The sequence below is a fragment of the Mangifera indica genome, chromosome 6, assembly GCF_011075055.1.
Source record: "Mangifera indica cultivar Alphonso chromosome 6, CATAS_Mindica_2.1, whole genome shotgun sequence".
NCBI classification, from domain to species: Eukaryota; Viridiplantae; Streptophyta; class Magnoliopsida; order Sapindales; family Anacardiaceae; genus Mangifera; species Mangifera indica.
In genome coordinates, this window is record NC_058142.1 from 4522254 (window position 1) to 4537962 (window position 15709).

The following is a 15709-nucleotide window of genomic DNA, read 5'->3' on the forward strand; positions in this document are numbered from 1 at the left end:
AATGTCATTGCCGAATCATATCTAACTCAAGGTAACCAACTAAAAGACTCTCTCCTTGCTACTATTGATGCTTTGCGTGGTGAGGTTGCAGCTTTAACGGAGAAAGTTGCAACACTGGAAACCGGGATGGTGGAGGTGCAAGGCGACTGGGCAGTTTGCAAGATGGCTGTAGCACGTGGACAAGCCAATACTGTGCAAATCACACCAAAACTTTCTAAGGCCGACGTGCCCAAACCGAAGGCGTACAAAGGAACCAGAAACGCGAAGGAAATAGATAATTTCCTATGGGGCATGGAGCAGTTTTTCCGCGCTGCCGGTGTTGAGGCGGACACCGATAAAGTTGACCACGCTGCACTCTACCTTGACGACACTGCTATGGTCTGGTGGCGTCGAAGGCATGCTGAAATGCAGCGAGGAGGCAACAACATTGCAACCTGGGACGAGTTCAAGGGTGAACTAAAGCGGCAGTTCTACCCCGAAAATGCTGAACATGAGGCTAAAGCCAAACTCCGTCGACTCACGCATAGAGGTAACATGAGAGACTATATCAAAGAGTTTTCTGAATTATTGTTAGAGATCAATAACTTTCCCGACAGCGAAGCACTGTTTTGCTTCATGGATGGGCTACAATCGTGGGCCAAAATCGAGATCCAACGAAGAAGAGCTCAGGATCTCAACGCTGCCATAGCCATTGTCGAGTCACTCGTCGAATACCGAAAACCAGAAAAAAGCAAGGACCCAAGGCATGGCAAGGGCAGGAGCGGAGACCGCCACCATTTTAAGGATGGACCCCGAGACCACAACAAGTACAAAGGCAAGGCCGTTCAAAAAGATCAAAGGGACCAACGAGACAAGGGCCGCTGGAGAGGACCACCAAAGTGTTTCTTGTGTGACGGGGAGCACTTTGTCAAGGAGTGCCCAAAGAGGGGTAGACTAGCAGCCCTCGTGGAGGACCGTCCAGACCCGCAACCACAACAAGAAGCCCGTGTAGGTTCATTGTAGATTTTGAGCGCCATCAAAGCCAAGGTAGACGTGCCAAAGTCTGAGAAGTTGGGGCAACTTTACGCAGCAGCTCAAATTGGGGACCAAGAGGTGCGCGCGCTCGTGGACACGGGAGCATCCCACAACTTCATGGAACAAAAGAAAGCTGACCAATTAGGCCTCCGATATGAGCAGGGACAAGGATGGCTTAAAGCAGTCAACTCCGCACCCAAGGCAACATGCGACATTGCACGGGGAGTGCGCGTGCGTTTAGGTGAATGGTCAGGTATACTTGATTTTTCTGTTGTTCCCATGGATGATCACCCCATTGTGCTTGGCATGGAGTTTATGGATCAGGTCAAGGCAGTGCCCGTTCCCTTCGCCAACACAATGATGATTCTGGACGCGGGAAAACCCAACATGGTGCCACTTTCACGCGAAGGAGCGCTCATGGCCAAGACCCTTTCAGCCTTACAATTCACGAAAGGACTCAAGAGAGCCGAGCCCACCTTCCTTGCCACCCTCAAGGAAGAATCATATTCGGAGCCAATAGACCTGCCCGCGGACATCCAAGACACTTTGAAAGAGTTCAAAGACGTCATGCCGTCAGAATTGCCCAAGCAATTGCCGCCGTAACGGGAGGTTGACCACCACATTGAGCTGGAGTCAGGGACCAAACCACCCGCTGCTGTACCTTACCGAATGACACCTCCCGAGCTGGAGGAATTGAGGAAGCAACTCAAGGAGATGCTTGATGCTGGGTTCATTCAACCATCAAAGGCACCATATGAAGCACCAGTGTTGTTTCAAAAGAAGCACGACGGATCCCTCAGGTTATGTATTGACTACCGAGCTCTAAACCGCATCACCGTCAAGAACAAATATCTAATCCTCCTCATAACTGACCTTTTCGACCAGCTTGGAGATGCCCGCTGGTTCACCAAGCTAGACTTGCGGTCTGGATACTACCAAGTCAGAATAGCTAAAGAAGATGTGCCCAAAACGACGTGTGTTACCAGGTATGGGTCGTTCGAATTTCTTGTAATGCCCTTCGGCCTCACCAATGCCCCTGCAACCTTCTGCACTCTCATGAACAAAGTATTTCAGCCCTTTCTTGACCGTTTTGTTGTAGTATATTTGGATGATATTGTTGTGTACAGCAAGACACTGTCCGAGCACATCCAACATCTTAGACAAATTTTTCAAGTGCTACGGGACAATCAACTCTATGTCAAGAAGGAGAAATGCATCTTTACGCAGAAGGAAGTGAGCTTTTTGGGACATATTATTGGCGCTGGGACGTTACGAATGGACAAAGCCAAAACACAGGTCATTCATGACTGGGCAGCACAGAAAACCATACCCGAATTGAGATCGTTTTTAGGGCTTGTAAACTACTACCGCAAGTTTATCAAGAGCTATTCAGCCAAGGTAGCACCCCTGACCGACCTACTGAAGAAGGGGCGTATATGGGACTGGAGTGACAAATGTCAGAGAGCATTTCATGCCTTGAAGCAAGCCGTGACTGAGGAACCTGTGCTTGAGCTTCCAAACCATTCGAAAGCTTTCGAAATACACACTGATGCTTCTGACTTTGCTATAGGTGGTGTTTTGATGTAGGAGGGACATCCCATTGCCTTTGAAAGCAGAAAATTGAATGAAACCGAACACCGCTATACTGTCCAGGAAAAGGAGATGACAACCGTGGTGCATTGTCTACGCACGTGGCGACACTACTTGTTGGGTTCAAAGTTCGCGGTCAAGACCAACAATGTAGCCACAAGCTATTTCCTCAAGTAGAAAAAGCTCACGCCTAAACAGATTCGATGGCAAGCCTTGTTAGCCGAGTTCGATTTCGTGATGGAATACAAACCGGGCAAGGCCAACTTGGTAGCGGATGCATTGAGCAGGAGAGCTGAACTTGCTGCCCTCACAATGTCGTAATCCCCCATGGTGGACAGGATCAAGGAAGGCATCCAACATGACCCCTAAGCCAAGAGTTTGTGTGAATTGGCAAGCCAAGGGAAGACCCAAAGGTTTTGGCTACGGGACGGTCTATTGCACACCAAGGGAGAGCGGTTGTACGTGCCAAGATGGGGCGGACTGAGGAAAGAGATCATCAAAGAGTGTCATGATTCTACATGGGCAGGACACCCAGGATCGCAGCACACCCGAACACTCATTGAGCATTCGTATTATTGGCCACAAATGCGGGATGAAGTGGACCTTTACGTGAAGACCTGTCTTGTGTGCCAACAAGATAAAAATGAGCAGAACCATCCAGCCGGTTTACTACAGCCCTTAGCCATCCCCGAGAGACCATGGGAGAGTGTCTCAATGGACTTCATCGTAGGTTTCCCGAAGGTGGAAGGATGCAGCAAGGTCTTAGTCGTAGTGAACAGGTTCAGTAAGTATGCCGTTTTCATCCCCGCACCACACAATATTGATGGGCACGACACTGCTCAACTTTTCTTCCGACACGTAGTAAAGTATTGGGGACTGCCAAAGACCATCGTGAGCAACAGAGACGCCCGATTTACAGGTCATTTCTGGACTGAGTTGTTTAAAATTTTGGGGTCCACTCTCAACTTCTCTACTACCTTTCACCCTCAAAGTGACGGGCAAACCGAGCGCATCAACGCTTTGCTGGAAATGTATTTGCGCCACTACGTGAGCGCTAACCAGAAAGATTAGGTTAAGTTGCTAGACATTGCCCAATTTTCATACAATTTGCAGAGGAGTGAATCCACGGGGACCAGCCCCTTTGAACTTGCAACCGGGCGACAACCCGTAACACCACAAACGTGGGCTACCTCATATGAAGGCAAAGCTCCAAAAGCCTTCCAGTTCACCAAAGTATGGCGAGAAAAGGCAGAATTGGCAAGATCGTGCTTGACCCGAGCAACCAAGAAAATGAAGAAGTGGGCAGACAAGAAGAGGAAGCCACAGGAGTTTGAAGCGGGAGACTTAGTGTTAGTAAAGCTTCTTCCTCACTTGTCTAAACGCACTCAACATTTACACAAGGGACTGCTTCGAAGGTATGAAGGGCCAGTGGGAGGACGATTGTCTTCCCAGACGAAGATGACGGCTTCGTTTTCGTCTGGGGAGACGAAGAACTTCGTCTTCCCCGATGAAGTTTTTCGTCCCTCTTCCCGTTTTCGACGCCGATCGAGCCTCCAAATGGGAGGAAAGCATTCGCCGGAAGGAGAGGCTGCTTCGGGAGGGAGAGACCATCGGCAACGGAGCCGGAACGGTCGCCGGAGATTTCAAAACCAAACCCTAGGGTGAAACTGCGATTTTTTAAAACTTAGGCTGGGGGAAAATTTTAGTTTTTAAAGTTTAGGGGGGCAAAATTAGTTTCTATTTTAATTTATTTTTAATATTATAGCAAAAATAACGATTTTACCCCTATCACCGTTAGGGTTTGGTTAAATCTAACCGCCATGGGTGGGTGTTTGGTGTTTCCATAGTTAAAGGGGGGACATTTGAGAAAACGCTAAACCTTGGGTGGGAAATAGTCGTTTGGCCTAAATTTAATGATTAATTGCTTCAGATTCAATTAGAAGTAGTTGTTTTTTTCGATATATAATTGATAACTTATTTCCTTATTAAAAGATAATCCGAAATATTAAATTTGTTAAAAAATATTATTCTTAAATAATAAAATTATATATATCTAATTTAAATACACAAATATATATATACTTAGATATATTACCATATAATTAAATAACTTTAAATTAAAAATATTATATTATATTATAATATATCTTAAAATAAATATATATAATATCATCTCACCGTTAATATTACATTATTTAGTGAAAATTAGAAAACCCATAAAATAGCGAGTTGCATTTTAAGGAAAAAGCCACATAATAAATCAAGATTAAATTATGCAATAATAACTAAGTCAGTTTCATATTCATTTTTGTTTTCTTTTCTTCATACACACCTTTAAAATTAAACCATTCACCCTATTTCAAAAACAAAATTACATGTAAATGCCCTTAGTTTTCGCACGTGCCACTCAAGCATTGCATTCGGATTCAGCCCATCCTTCTTCTGAATTATGCCTCGCCGGTCTCTTTACCCTCATGACACGTTCAAGCTTCCTTTCGACGGCCACGATTAACTTAGCCGGCACCCCAGAGACCTCCTCAAGCCTCTTAAGATTCTGCCACATGTCCATCGATCTATCACCGCCATATACTCTCAACCCCACCCAAAACGACGCCGCTAAGCTCACCCTTTTCGGCAACGCCGTTAACCTCTCCAAGCACAATTCAAACGCCCGACTCGCCAACGAAACCACATCACAATTACTACTTCGCCCCAGCCGTTTACACCATATTCCAAAAATGCCCTGCGCCTTGAAGGTAAATCTCTCCCGTTTCTCGCAACAAAATCTCACCGGAAGATCGGGAATTTCGCCCGAAACAGTACTCGAAGAAGAACTGATTTTGTAACGTTGTTTTACTTTATGATCAGATCCGATCTTCTTCGCAGAACTTTCAGTGCTGGAGATACAATCGGAAGAAGAAGACGAAGTGATTGTAGTTGAATGTGTTGGATTTACTTGAATACAGGATTGGCATACGGGTTTTAAAGACGACTGGGATCTCTCGCCGGAGATGAAGTTTCCGGTTAAACACTTGCATTTGCAGCACAGAGTTTGACGAGCATGACGAGCCACGAGAAAGTTTGCTTCATGAACCCGCGCGTCGCATGTTGAGCAAAGGAAGGCGGAGTCGGAGTCGCAGTAGAGAGAAGCTTCTTCGTCGCAAAGCTCACAGGTTTTAGCTGGATTGGGTTCTTTCATTATTGATTAATTCTTGAAATAAAGGGAAGGGTGAAGGAAGAGAGCAGGTTAAGTAGTTGATATTATAAATATGGATTGGATTGGTAGGAGGAAGGGAAGCGAGATGAAAGGGAGGCCACTCAGAAGGGATTAATGGGAAGAAAGAAAAAGATTTGAAAAGGGGGAGGAGAGAGATTTGAGGGGAAATAAATGAGAAGAAGATACGTAGAAAAAAGAGAGGGTTTGAGTTTCGTGGTTGATAAGGGGACTTAGGTGGGAAGAAATTGGAAAGAATGAGGGCAGATGCAGGCTAGCTATATATGCTCAGCCTCTTTTTCTCATGTGCATCGCCTGCCCGCAGAAACCTCGGCTCCCTCGAACCTCTCTAGGATCCTTTTTTATTTCCAAAACGCCTTTTATTTTTTTTAATCTCGTTTGCCTCCCTAGAATCTTGATTTTTTTGTGGGCTCTGCTCACAAAATGTATTTATTGTTAAACCTGTGAATTACATTTTTCCCCCCGAACCAAAAATATTTTTTCACCTAAAATTAAATTATGTTCACTAAAATTGTACATATAAAATAGTAATTTTATCATACAAAATTTTTTTAAAAATTAAAAATAAAATCCTACAAGTCTAATAGAAAAATTAAAAAAATATAGATCGGTCATTTTTTAAAGTTTGAAAATTTATAATCCAATTCCAATAATATATTAAAACTCTAACTTTCACCGTTAACTTTCGTTGTCATGATTGACTATCAACACCCAAAACAATTATCATGATTTAATTGACTATGATCTAAAATTATGTCAATGACTTAAATTAATTGAGTCATTCATATGATATTAAATTATGGTTAAAAAGAGGGAGGTTGGTAGAGATACCAAGAAGATGGTATTAAATTGTATTACAATGGATAATAGATTGAAAAGTGGGGGAGTGTGGGTGGATTACCAAAGAAATGAGTGGTAAGCGTTAACTAGTGAATCAAGGAAGAAGGGGGTGAAAGTGAAACAAAAAAGAGAAAAATAAGGTTTTTCTGTCAATTGGATATATATATAAAGGATTTTTTTTGTTAATTAATTTGACATAATATTATAATTCTATAAAATAATACAGTTAAGAATAATATGGTAACTTATCTTTTGTAATAATATTCCACAATTTTTTGTGCTTTGTTTTAGATGAAAAAAAATGTTATTTCTCTCATAAAAAAGAAAGGTGATAGACTCTTCCTAAATAAATCAAGGGAAAATGTACATGATACCACCATGAAAGATAATATAGATGAAATCACATAGTTGATCATTAAGAAGAATAATACTACATTTATAAATAAATTATACAAACTTTTACGTATAACTTGATATAATAATGCTTGATTGAGTGATCTAAAAATTAAAAAAATAAATAATTATATCACCTAATTATAAGTTATTATTTTAATTTATACATAAAAAATTATATAACTTATTTGTACGTATAGTTAAAGAGTTACTCCACGATCTCATTATGTAAGATTCTAACTTCTAAGTGCTTCAGTTTGGGGGTTATAATGAAATAAAATAAAGCTGGCTTAAAAATTTTAAAATAATAGAACATAAGGGAAAATATATAAATAAAAATAGAGATGTAGGAGGGAAAGTGCAAAACAGCTGGAAGTAAATATATTAAAGAGTAAAAATATGTGGTGTTGAGTCCTGCAAAATATCTTCCGCCTTTACCTGTACCAACTGCGTGGAGCCCACATAGTCACAGCCACAACCTCAATTCTCGACCAAGAATTTCGAAAGGCTATTCGAAGACTCACACGCGGCCGAATATTGACACGTCACCATCATCAAACCGTGTAATGCTCCCCCTAGCAGCCTAGATAAACGACAACTGTCTCAATGATTCATGTAATTTTTTGTACTCCCTAAATCACCCCTAACCTTTTAAAAAAATAATACTCTTTATTATTTAAATAAAAAATTACAATAATAATAATAATAATATAATAATACAAATAAAATATAATATTTTATTAGATAAATTGTTGCCCAGACGATGATAAACAATGCATCAAGAGATGGTCAAAAAAAGAAGAAATTGTGCCCAAGAGGGAAAGACTTTGTTGAAAGAGCAACAAAAAAACTCACTAAAAAATTTAAACTTTAAAGAAAAATATAATTTTAAAAAATTTAAACTTAAAAAATTATTAGATTATAGAATTTAAAAAATATGATAAAATTTTAAACTAACATATTTAATTAAATTTAATAATATATAAATAAATATTTATGTTTTTTTTCAAATTATAAATAAAAATTAAAAAAAGGTAAACTTTAAATAAGAATAAATTCATAACCTATAGTTTAATAAGAATATTATATATATATATATATACACACACACTTTTTCTTATCCTGTTTTAATTTTATGGCACGTGAGGGTAATATAGTAAATTGTGCATATTCAACGTTCAAAAGCGGTGGTTGCGTGACAAAGCTATCATCACACAGAGGGAATGATGTGATGCCTACTACCAGGTGCTGCCAAAAGGCCCAATAAGGACGACGTGGCGGAATATCCACCGAAGATAAAACTATTGATTTAAATTGTAGCCACACAAAAATCAGCCACACAAGAATTTTAAAAATAATCAACAGAGCTTGATGGACACGTGGCAAACAAATGGAGGCTGGAGATTGCGGCCAATACTGGGCCACGCAGTATTCGGCGGCGGTGGTTCATAGAACTCATTTTTTAAAGCTTTTTTATTTATCTAATTGTCTTAAAGATATTATCTGTCTAAACTTGTTAACCATATATAAAATATGGTGGTCAATTATCATATGGTATATTGGTATTATAAATAAAAAATATACTTTTTGCATCATGTGTCAAATCATTGTAGGATGTGTCCTCTTTTTATTTTCCAAATAAAATTAATCAAATATTAAAAAATTATAATTACAATTAGGGACGTCAATTGAGTTAAATTATGCGACAAAAAAAAAAAGAGTACGAAAAAATTTGATATATTATTGTAGTCGGTCTAGCTTGACTTGTCAGCTATTTAGGTCAAACTGTGAGCCTAAACAATAGATTTATGGGTTAGTTTGACTAAATCCGTTACAGTTATTAATTTAAAATATATATAATTTAAAAATATTTTTTTAAAAAAATTGACAATCAACCCTACTGTAAGACCCAACCCAACTTTATATATATATATATTGATCCAGCCATGAGACTCAAATTTCATAAGACAAGCCTTGCTGGTCAAGTTTGTTACTGTACGAGCCATCAATCTGGTTCGACCTATCATTTGGTGGCCTATAATACAGGAGAAATATAAGTATAAAAGTGATAAGTATACTCATTTTTGTATAAACCCTTAGAATTTGGATATTTTAATTGAGAGTAGTATTATATACATAATTTTATATAAAAATAATGATACGATATTATATAATTAGATAATTAAAAATTAAAAATAAAATATTATTATTTATATGTATAATTTTTTTGTTTAATTAATATTTATTTATTTTCGATTTTATAATATCTGACAAAGAACAAGGGAAGCTAATTCCAACGGTTACAAACTATCTCAGGCCAGTAGAATCCCATGCCCCTCCCATACTTGAATCCTAGGTTATGGCAATCTATAGAACAATTTGGCCATTGCGTGCATGGTCCCAGGGCAACATAATGATCTTATTTCCTTCTATTTGTTGTAGTCATTGTCGCTGCCCCTTCCCCTAGCCCTACACAATATTATACATATAAATTGAGATAATAGAATTTGAATAAATAATTTTAAAGTGATCTAAAAAACAAATAATTAGATAATTCAATCATAAATTATTACCTCAATTTATATAAATAAATTTAAATAACTTATTTTTATGCAATGGTAAACTCAGAGATTAATATAGATGAGTCAAATTATGTAAAAGTAAAAATATAAGGAATCGATTAAAAAAATGTGAAATCTAAAAAGGGTTAATGAAAATTTTAGAGATTATTTGAATATTTTTAATATATTAAAATTATAATTTTTCAAGTATAAAAGGGTATTAAATTACTCATTTTTTATACCTAAAAGGAATAATTATAAATATTTAAAACCCAAGAGCGATAGAGGATTCTCCTTAGACCTCTCTTGGGTCCGCCATTTTTTTTAATGTATAATTTTATTTAATATCAATTCATAGAGGAGAGTTTTGTGTAAAATATTTGTTTATGAAGTATAATTATAATATAAATATAGTTTATTGATTTTTACAATAACCTATTTTTGGTAAACTATTTAAGCAAATATAAAAAAAAATTATAATAAAGTAAAAGATGAAACCTGACCTGAGTTTAGTAATAAAATAAGGCCAAGCGACTATTTCCCACCCAAGGTTTAGCATTTTCTCAAAAGTCCCCCCTTTAACTATGGAAACACCAAACACCCACCCATGGTCGGTTAGATTTAACCAAACTCTAACGGTGGTAGGGGTAAAATCGTCATTTTTGTTATAATATTAAAAATAAACTAAAATAGAATCTAATTTTGCCCCCCTAAACTTTAAAAACTAAAATTTTCCCCCACCCTAAGTTTTAAAAAATGGCAGTTTCACCCTAGGGTTTGGTTTTGAAATCTCCGGCGACCTCTCCGGCTCCGTTGCCGACGACCGCTCCCTCCCGAAGCAACCTCTCGTTCCGACGATCTCTTTCCTCCCGTTTGGAGGTCCGATCGACGCCCGGAGACGCCGTGGGAGACGAAGAACTTCGTCGGGAAGACGAAGTTCTTCGTCTTTCCAGACGAAGCCGATGCCGTCGTCTTCCCAGAGGTGGGAAGACGAAGAACTTCGTCTTCCCGACGAAGTTCTTCGTCTCCCACGGCGTCTCCGAGCGTCGATCGGACCTCCAAAAGGGAAAAAAGAGATCGCCGGAACGAGAGGTTGCTTCGGGAGGGAGCGGCCGTGGGCAACGGAGCCGGAGAGGTCACCGGAGATTTCAAAACCAAACCCTAGGGTGAAACTGTCATTTTTTAAAACTTAGGGTGGGGGAAAATTTTAGTTTTTAAAGTTTAGGGGGGCAAAAGGAGATATAATTTTCAGGCGTTAGGGTTTGGTTAAATCTAACCGGCCATGAGTAGGTGTTTGGTGTTTCTATAGTTAAAGGGGGGACTTTTGAGAAAACGCTAAACCTTGGGTGGGAAATAGTCGTTTGGCCATAAAATAATGCACAAGCTCCACAAAGACCAAACTCTAGAGGATTATTTGGAATGAAGGCCTGGTAAAAGCCATTCTTGATTATGAGATTTTGCTATAAACTTTGCTATATAAAATTATATGTAATTATTTTATATAAATAATTTTTATATATAGTAATTAAGTGGTTTTAAATTAAAAATAAAATAATATCTAATTATACAATAACACATTATTTATATATATAAATTATATATAAAAAAATAGATATATATAATATTATTATTTTTTAAAATAGACATGCAACATAATTACTTACTAAAAAAGAGTAATATTATATTTATGTTTGTTTGTACATAATTTGTATGTATAGATAATATGTTATTAAATAATTAAATATTATTTGATTTTTAATTCAAAATTATTTAATTACATAATAATATATTATCTATATATTTAAATTATGTATAAAAAATATATACACATAAATTTATTTATTTTAATTTTATAGACTAAATAGTCAAGCCCACCAAGTAATGGGTCTAAGCTACTCAGCCGACAAGCTAGGGCTTGAATTCGGCTTGAGCAAAAATCCAATTAACCCAACCAATTCAACAACTGTACCTGTAAAAGAAAATAATAAAACAATTCGGGATAATTTCACTTGAAACTGAAACTATCAAATTATTATATTATTTCTATTACATAGATTGAACTTTGTTTCTATCAATTAATGGAGTAAAACTTTTAGATTTTTTTAATAAAGGGATTAAATTTTTTAATTTTTATATTAAAAAGATTAAATTTTATTATTTTATATTAAATTATTGAATTAATTATCTCAAATTCAAAACAAAATAAAATAAATAATTTTTATTATATTTATTTGATAATTTTAATAAAAGATACTAAAAATTTCACCTCTTTTATAAAAAAATCTTAAAGTTTATTTTATTCAATTAAAAAGATGTAAAAATTTAGTTATTTTAGTAAAAAAATAAAATCCAACCTCTCACAACAAAACAAAAAATCAATACTTTTAAGGGGTTGTTTGGTTTTAGAGATTTAAAAATTATCTTAGTAATTTATATTTTATTATTTATATTAACTTATTTGGTTTATCAGTTATAAAAAATTACGATAATCTTCTATTATTAATACTGATATAACAGATAATATAAGTGATAATCTGATTACTACTTTCACTTTAAATATCAAAATATTACTACGGTAATCTTGATTTTATTATAATTATATTATTATTTATTAATTTTTTGAAACATAAATAAATTTATTTTTAATTAATATAACAAATAATATATAAAATAATTATATTTAAAGATATTTAAATAAACAAATTATTGATATTTTTTATTACATTTAATTAAATATAATAATTATTTATATCTACTTAATTTTATTAATATATTTAATAATCTTTTAAATAATTTATCTTCAAAGTAATGTTTATATTTTATAATAAAATATTACTCAATCCAGCGTCCCAAAAGATTTTTATACCAAAATTACTCCATGGAGGTCGTTTTGTAAACATTATCTTAAATGAAATATGAATGCATTAAAAAAAAATTATTACTTCAATTATTTTCTAAATATAAAATAATATTTGCCAGAAATTTATCAACTGGTCACCGAAATCCAGAGGCTAGATTCTGGTAAAAACAATCTTTGGTTTAAATTCACTGGCCCTAGCTAGGGCACACACAAATACTATATTTTGCACTGCGAACTCCGACTGCCTTACAATTTCCACCCAGAGCAAACCCTCGTCCGCGGCAAGCTTGATTGCAATCAGGAAAGTCTTGACATGCTCCGATGTACAGGCCACCGGCTCTATACAGTGCCACGACTGGCCCTACTCAAAGGTTGAAATGTTCTTTAGAATTCATAATTCTCAATGCCGAAATGAAATATCCAATGATGTGTACATATAATCTTATTCTTCACTATATATTTACCTGACATGGATATGAATAAAAAGCAAATGATCCCTATAAGGAAAATTTGTTGAACAAGAGGCTTGTGAGCGGCCATTCTGATCACTGTGAAGGATTTTATGTAGAGAAATGGTGATTTAAAAAAAAAAACTCTTTTCTGCTTGCTTTTGTTAGTATTTATTACTGATATATATATGTTCCAAGATTCAGTGATTCAGTTCTTAGCCAATATGTTTATATTAGACAGTTATAACTACATAACAACGTGTTAGTTTATTTGTTTTAAGAGATAAATTGTGATCCATTGAATAAATTTGGGAGAAGTTGGTTGTTTTTTTTTTTTGGGGTAGGGATAACAATTTTGTACACGAGTAATGATGTGTCATTATGTTATTGGATGTTGGTTTATTTTCAATTTTTAACTATTTAATCATATAATGATATATTGTTGTTTGTGTATAAAATTGTACACATGACATTTCTCTAATTTCTTTATTAATGGTTATTGTTGCATTGATACAGAGTAATGAAATTTTGAAACTAACTTTTTGATACAATGGACACACATAAAACAACTGAACAACCCTATATGAACTTCAAAGCTTTGGTCAAGTTGGGTATTAGCAACCTTTTTCTATCTCAAAGATTCAGATGAGCGGGTGGTCTTGGTATCTGCACGAGATGGATGGGAACTTAATTGTCTCTGATTTATACTCTTAAAGTAATCTGTGGAGACCTCCAATATTTTTGCATTTTGCTAATTAGGGAGCTTTTTGTGTTTGATTAATCGTGCAAAAACTTTAGGAACTTTGGGCTGAAATTCTGGTAAATTACTGGGAATTTGTCATTGTCAGAATATTAAGCTATTAATCAAGACTTCAAAACAGTTCCTGCATAATATCTTTCTTTTTTGTCCTCTGGACATAACTTTGTTCATTGGTCTAGTCTTTGAAGTTAGGGCATTATAGTACCGTTGCTCTCATTTGGTGGTTTGTGAATTATGTATGATGGGTGTGACTGGGAGTTGTGGATCTAATCCATCATCCAACATATCACACTTAGATTTCGATGTGGTCTGTCCATATGATATTATATGGATTGTGTACTTGGAGGATGCCTCCTCTTCTTCTTTGAGCTTCAAATCCGTTTCATATAACATCTTGTCATTACTGTTGAAGTTTCATATTGATTGAGATACCATATAGTATTTCATTTTGAATCTAAAGTATCATTTGTATTTTAATATTTCTATATGGTTTCACCTGTTGCAGAATTCAGAGCAGAGATACTCTCCTGCTCAGGATGCTGTTATGTGTGTGCATTCTAGGAAAATTGCTACCCTATACTTTTTTTCCTATCAATTCTCCCTTCTCTTTCCTTCTTCTTCTCTCTCTTTTTTTTTTTTTTCTTTCTTTCTCCTTTCTTCTCTTCTCTCCCTTTCTCTCCTCTCTTTCTTGCCTCTTCTTCTGATTTTTTTTCTTTCTTTCTCGTGGATAAAAGTAAGTCTAATAAATTTTTCTTTAGTTTTTAATGTTCACATGGTAAATTATTTTTAAATCTCATATATTTGTTGATTCTCCTTTTACCCCAAAGATTTTTTACTACTATCAAAATATTCTTAATTTACATTATAACTTATGGGTATTTTAAATTTTGTCATCATTTTAGTTCCATAGTCTCTTGAGTTATAGTTTCATTATTGTTGCCAAGAGATCAGGTTATGGTTATGTAAATAGAAATCAGGAATTTAATATGAAGTTGAGGATTAAAAAAACTTGAAAAAGATTACAACTTGTTACTGTTGGGGTTAGGTTTTATATAAAACGATGTCGTTTTATATCTTATAAAATGATATTGTTTCATTATTTATCAAAATAAAAATAAAGACAAAATCAATCTTTCCTTCAATCATTTATTTATAGTTTAAAATTAATTTTCTGTTTCATTTTATATGGAGAAATAATAATTATCGAATCCCAATTTGAAAGTTATTATTTTTCAGATAAACATGTCATAAAATATAATTTGGAAAACTGCTGGGACTTCTAACTTGCATGCCAAGGTGAGATAAAGACCTTGGGGTGTCCTGTCGCAAAGTTGTTTCGTATCTAAGACATATCACATGCCACATATTGAACCTATGATTGGTAGGGTTGAATTTGAATTGAATTTGTTCGATTTTAAGTTTAAATTTGATTCAAACAACCTTAAAATAAGCCAAATTCAAACAAGTTAGAGCTTGAGTTTGAATTTGAGAATTCAATATTTTCAAGTTCGTGTTTTAAGGGTGTCTAACTCATAAAATCTGTAAATATGAAAAATTTAATACGAATCAATTAAAATAATTTTGTTTTGGTCAATATACATTAAAATAATATTGTTTTAATATCAAACCAAACTTAAACTTAAGTTCAACTCTTTTTAAACGAATCAAATTTGAACACTTTTGAAACGAACTTGAGCTTTGGTCTGAATTTAGCTCTAATGATTGGTTTCTTTAAATGTAAGGTGGCCTTTTCCTAGAATGACATTATCCTCAATAAATTTAACAAAAAGGGGGTAAAATCTAGCAAAGTAACATATTGTAAGACAAAAAGTTATATGTGTTAATTGCTATTCAAAATAATTTCTCCTCATTATTTCTCGTATGAGTTATCAAACTTCCCTTCAACATAATAACACAAAAGCTCTGTTAACTGTCGTGATTAAAATTGAATCATAAACTCTATAAAGATTTAGAAAACAACTAAATACCTTTGGAGGAGCAAACCAA

General features: G+C 35.2%; 1 protein-coding gene across 1 annotated transcript; it reads right to left on the reverse strand.

Moving 5' to 3' along the window:
• Positions 1 to 4875: 4875 nt before the first annotated feature.
• On the reverse strand, positions 4876 to 6117 carry LOC123218189 (B-box zinc finger protein 32-like). The gene has a single exon (XM_044639471.1). The coding sequence runs from the start codon at positions 5801 to 5803 to the stop codon at positions 5012 to 5014; it is 792 nt and encodes a 263-aa protein (XP_044495406.1). The 5' UTR covers positions 5804 to 6117; the 3' UTR covers positions 4876 to 5011.
• Positions 6118 to 15709: the final 9592 nt, after the last annotated feature.